This window comes from Cornus florida, unplaced genomic scaffold, assembly GCF_030987335.1.
Source record: "Cornus florida cultivar Cherokee Brave unplaced genomic scaffold, ASM3098733v1 CherokeeBrave_3.0.0_Hap2_Chr07, whole genome shotgun sequence".
In the NCBI taxonomy this organism is placed as follows: domain Eukaryota; kingdom Viridiplantae; phylum Streptophyta; class Magnoliopsida; order Cornales; family Cornaceae; genus Cornus; species Cornus florida.
In genome coordinates, this window is record NW_026775577.1 from 9111544 (window position 1) to 9117718 (window position 6175).

The following is a 6175-nucleotide window of genomic DNA, read 5'->3' on the forward strand; positions in this document are numbered from 1 at the left end:
GTAACATGGTATGACGGTAGGTTGTCCCAAAATGCTAGTCTGAATGAAAATCATGTAAAATTCCTTGATTGCCCACATTTAGTCACTTTTGAAGCTTTGATCATTTTATTCCACTCCAAACTACAAATTGAAACTGCTCCAGACAATATATTCAGACAAGTCCAAAACTGCCCATCTCAGATCAAATTCTATGACTTTATATATGCTTGCTTCATCCTAATAAGATGCATTTAGCATATTATACAGGCTGGAAACAGATCACTCTGTTCTGGAAGTTTTAGGCAAACCGATTTCCATTGTTATTTTCGTAAAGGAAAATGATAAATAAACCGAAACCCCTACCTTATTTCGGAAGTCAAAATAACTGCAACTTTAGATAGTATAACATCGGATCTAAGTGGGTCTTATGTTAAACCATCTAACGGAAGAAAACATTTCGGTTCATGCAATAGGTGAGGATTTCAATTAGTGTAGCACGATTCTTTCGTAAAAGAAATATAATGACGGCCTTGATCTCATTTATATATGCTCATTGGTGTTAATCGGCAAGTAATAGCAATTTTATTGAAATAGTATCTTGGAGAATGAATCCACAGGGTTGGCCTAGTGGCAAGTAAATGCTTCATGGTGCTTCATGGAACATCATGTCTCAAGTTCAAGTATCTAAATAAACAGTTTTTGTGAAGGTATCTATACGGGTTAAGTTGTAGTCAGATTGATTTATATACTTGTCCGGTCTTACCCAGTGCACGTAACTTGTAAGGCGTTGCGTGTATTCTGAAGTAAATTAATCTCACCTGTAAAGATTTGGAGATACCTCCTCTTCGAGAAAAAAAATAATAATAAATTCTGAGAATGACTTGCATACACAAGTAATTAGATAGACTATTGGGATGTATATGAACAAAAGTCTATTTGCCAAAGTAATGATAATGTTCTTGAAATGACATTCATCAATTAATTTCTGAGGTGACATCTTGCCTACATTGCACTATATTAAGACTGCACTTTCGATTTAGCTGCCTACATGTTTTGGTAGCTAACTTTAGAACTTGATTCACAAAAAATATGAAACTAACAACCTTCCAAATAGTTAGAGTTGATATAAATCCTTCGAGCATGATTCCAAAGTCTTGTATTCAATTCTTGGAATCAAAATAGTCTCCAATAAACCTTTTTTGAATTTCAATCTGGTCAATCTGGTCGGTGAAGTTTATCGCTATCAATGATAGCTTTTGTTACTATAATGATGTGAAATGGGTGAAATTTAAATTTTGTTACTACTTACTTGCATGTCCATTTTACAATAACAAAAGTTTCCTTTGACAGTGATGAACTTCACCCATTAAGTGAAACCATGAAAAAAGCTCACTGGAGAGGATTTTGATCCCAATTCTTGAAGGGATTAAGTCTTCGCTCTGCTTTTACCCGATAACCATTTTGACATTACCTTGCTCAAATAATTGACAAACTTATATTATTATAGATAATTAGAATCAAACAACTATCTATAAGCAAAAATATAAATTGATACACAGCTTAGATTTTGAAAGACTAGGGTTCAATTACCTTGCTCCTTCCTTCAATAAACCAAGCATACCATAAATAATTTGATTGAACAATTTGAAGCTTCTCTCTCACTCAAATTCCATTGAAGGGAGGGAGTGCATATTATCAACCATGTGACATTTCTTAACAAGAAAGGATTTAGAAAGTTCATCACCAATGGGCCAATTCAGCTATAACATGGCATGCTATAGCTTCATTGGGCAATGATGAAAAATAGTCTCACACTGCAAATAAGCCCTAGCCCTTTATTTCCCACATGAAAACCCCCATGCACTGCCCCCAAAAGTGGACTTTATAAAAGAGATGGCAAAGCCTAGCAATCATCAGCTACTTTGCCACCAAGCTACGCCAGGGTACTTAGCACTATAACCACCAATCACTCTCTCCTTACGACACGTTGCGCGGATAAAGACATGAAGTGGCCCTACACGATTGATGCACACAATAGTCATCAATTGCATAGAAAATGTTGATCGATGATCAAAGACGAGAGTTGGAATTCTCTACTGTTACGGCATGAATGGTCAGATCATTCACACGTGTAGAACCGTCACACGTGTGAACGATTCTGACCGTCCACTGCAGAACCAAACGGTACAACACACACATGTTGTACTGCAGAAGATCCAAACTCCAGATAGAAACCCTCCCAATATAATTGAGAAGTGAAACCTATTCTGCCTCTGCTTTTCATTTGGGAAATGGGGTCTTCATTACGACTTATGAAGTCGACATCTCAGCAGATCATTTTGTCATTAGCCAAAAGATGTGTTTCACATGAATTTGAATGGTGCATATTTTGTTCATTTGTTAAGGAGTATATGTAATGCTTAATTTGGAAATAAGCTTTTATCCCACTCTTTCAAAAGTATTCTTATTGCATAAAACTGCCAAATTTTCTCAAATTTTTAACAAATATGAGTTGTGAGATTGTCACCATTATAGCCCAATTGGACACCGACAATACCCTACTTATACATATACATATACATATACATATACATATATGGTTGTTAAAAAGACTAGTTAATCAATAATGATAGCAAAGCTTCTCCTAGAAATTAATAAACAATTAACAAAGATGACTCGAAGTCTCGGGCAACGCTTATATACATGGTTGCAAAAAAGATTAATTAATAAATAATAGCAAAGCTTCTTAAACCGACAATAATCTACTTATACATATACATATGTGGTTGTTAAAATATTAATTAATACTATGAGTAGGTGATTTCTAGTTATCTTTGATGTGGTTCAATCATAAATACACAAGTAATATGTAATTACAAAATCAAGAAAGTAATAAATAAAAAAATATATAACTTTTTAAAAATAAATTCAGCCACCTACCGTATTTATTACTTTCATAATTTTTATAATTATAAGTTATGTATGTATTTATAATTGGACCACACCAGCATCAGTATACCACTTACTCGCTAGTAAATAGATAAGTATTATCCAGCTTCTCTTAAAATCCATAAACAATTACTGTAACAAAGATGATGACTTGGAAATAATTTCAATAGACCAGTCTCTTCTTATTGTTGAACTTTAACAAATTTTAATCTTCTGAGGCAACAAAAATTATTCACGCGGTATATAATTAACCTTAGTATCATGTGCAAATCATTGTAGACAGATAATTTTCGTATATTTATCCAGCTAATATCCTTAAAATATTGATCAACTTTCAATAACAAATACCTTTAATAAATGGTGGATATGAAAAGATGAGAGTTATTATTATATTTTCCCGTTTGTCCTTAATAACTATTATGTTAGCCAGCTACACTCAAAATTAACCATAAAAAGAGACATCTAAAATGCAATGATACAACTTTGGCTTATATACTTCACCACTATACATTGCACAATACCATTCTGAATCTATATATCTATATCTATATCTATATATATATATATATATAGATATTAACCCAAAGTGACGTTGCTCCATTCATATTATTCTCAACTTCTCAAATGAAGCGCAGTGCTACAGAGTTTCCCAGTGGGAAGAACACACCCCTCAACAGCATCAAAAGGTGTGTCATACCAATCATAACCTTGATTCTCATCACCTCAATCCCCACCTATCTGCATAAAAACTCATATTCGTTGTTGCGGTCTCTACAGGTCCGTGACAATGGTACAAGCCCTTTCTATCAGGAGAGCAACGCGTTCTCGCCATTGCAGTCTCCAGGGGAAACTTCCAACGATTCTCTAGAGGTTCGTGACAATGGTACAAGCCTTTTCTATCAGGAGAGCAACGCATTCTCGTCATTGCAGTCTCCTGGGGAAGCTTCCAACGATTCGAAGAGTATAAGCTTAGAGCACAAATGCAACATATTTAGCGGGAATTGGGTGCCATATCCGGATGGATTACCTTACTACACGAATGAGACACAGTGTTCCATCGACGATCGACAGAATTGTCTGAAGTTCGGGAGGCCGGACACCGAGTTCTTGAAATGGAGGTGGCAACCAGATGAATGTGATCTACCTATGTTTGACGGAGTGCACTTCTTGGAGCTGGTCAGAGGGAAGACTCTGGCATTTCTGGGAGACTCAGTAGGAAGGAACCAAATGCAATCATTAGTGTGCCTCTTGGCTAGTGTAAGTGCTCAATAACTCATCATAGCATGTATAATGTATTCATTTGCTTTATTAATAAGTTTGCCATGCTCGGTTGATGATCAACTCAACAAAAAATTGTTCCCAACTATTGAATATAGTGATGGTTGATAGATATATATACACATATAGAAATATAAACGCATAGATACACTTTGATATGTATGTGACAGAGGTAATTAAAATCTTTATACCATATCCTATTGTGAAATAAATAAATCATTTTATCTTGTCAAAAATCATCACCTAAATTTTGTTTTTTTATTTTATTCTCTTACAATTTATCAGCCCTGATATTAATTTTTTTTATAAATTTCTAACACTTCATCTCAAGTTGGTTCTGGATAGTCTTTAAATAAATATTCTAATTAAATCTTTTATTAGAAGATTGGTTAGGTCATATGTCTCCTTACAATCTTGACCTTTGTCTCCTCCTAACATCAGTATGATGTATAATTTTGTTGTGACAATATGTATTAAAAAATAATTTGATTCTTCATAACAGCTCGTCTCTTCTAACAACTCTCTATAAAATAAAATAAAATAAAAACTGAAGTTCTAGCACATCATCTCATGTACATATGTCATATACAAGGGAAAGACTAAACTACCCATATACACAAGGAAAAATAAAACAAAAAAATTCTAACATTTTAAAAAATATCTGTTACTACATTAGTAATCAATGTTTTAATGGTAGATGCACATGATTTCATGGAACAGAACCTAGTTAAATAAGTTGTTTTACTTTCAAACTTATAGTTATAGTCACTCTTATCACCCAACTGAACTCAACTATATGTAATTTATCAGTCAGCCACTCCCATAGATGTTTCTTATGTATCAGACACAAGATTCAGACGCTGGCTCTACGCCGATTACAATTTTACCATAGCAGCACTCTGGTCTCCACTCCTGGTCAAATCCCGTGAAGCCGACCCTAACGGTTTTTCCCAAGACAGCCTCATGAGCCTATACTTAGACGAGGCTGATGAGGCGTGGACGACTCAGGTTGAGAAGGCCGATATAGTGATCATCTCAGCCGGGCAATGGTTCTTTCGACCATTCATGTACTATGAGAATGGTAAAGTTGTGGGATGCCACAAGTGCCAGAAAGAGAATGTGACGGACCTTACATTTTACTACGGATATAAAATGGCTTTCCGTACAGCCTTTAGGGCGCTTCTAAACCTTCAGAACTTCACGGGACTGACATTTCTGAGGACATTCTCACCGTCACACTTTGAGAATGGGGACTGGAATAAAGGAGGGAATTGTGTGAGAACGAGGCCGTTTACGAAGCAAGAAATGAAGTTCGATGGGTACAGTTTGGAGTTGTACAAGACGCAGGTGGAGGAGCTAAGAGCAGCAGAAAAGGAAGGAAAAAAGAGGGGCCTCAGATTCAGGACGCTAGATATTAGTGAAGCAATGGTGCTAAGGCCAGATGGACATCCAAATCATTATGGGCATTCGCCACAAGAGAATAAGACTATACCCGACTGTGTCCACTGGTGCATGCCGGGCCCCGTCGACACGTGGAATGAATTTTTGCTTCAAATGTTGAAGATGGAAAGTGGAGGATCAATAAGGAAGCTTCAGTGAATGCTTAGCGGAAATCAGACTGATTTCAGATGAGCAAATTAATTATTCCTTTTTGTATTTAACTTGTGAAGGTGTACCTACATTGTTTTTATTTATACAGATTTCAAAAAAAGAAGAAAGATATCTTTGCATGATTAAATTTTTTAATGTAATTCTTCTTCATTGACGATATAAGAGAACCAAGGAAGATGGATGATGATATAGTACAAGAAACGTTCGGAGGAATGTGGTTACATCTGCTGGTTTAGAGCAGAAAGTTGGATCGATGAATTGTCCAGTCAGATCATTGTTCTCTTTTTGTCAGTTGTTTTGATCCTGTCTACATTTGATTCTCAAGGGCAGCATTTTTACTGCTAAATCAAAATAACCG

The 6175-nt window shown here is 35.5% G+C and overlaps 1 protein-coding gene across 1 annotated transcript; it reads left to right on the forward strand.

The window, feature by feature from the left end:
* Nucleotides 1-3521: 3521 nt before the first annotated feature.
* LOC132316216 (protein trichome birefringence-like 19) lies at nucleotides 3522-5957 on the forward strand (the record flags this gene model as incomplete). Its single annotated transcript, XM_059814723.1, has 3 exons — nucleotides 3522-3614; nucleotides 3706-4185; nucleotides 5017-5957. Coding segments are annotated over 3 exons (1362 nt in total), but the record flags the coding sequence as incomplete, so codon positions are not given.
* Nucleotides 5958-6175: the final 218 nt, after the last annotated feature.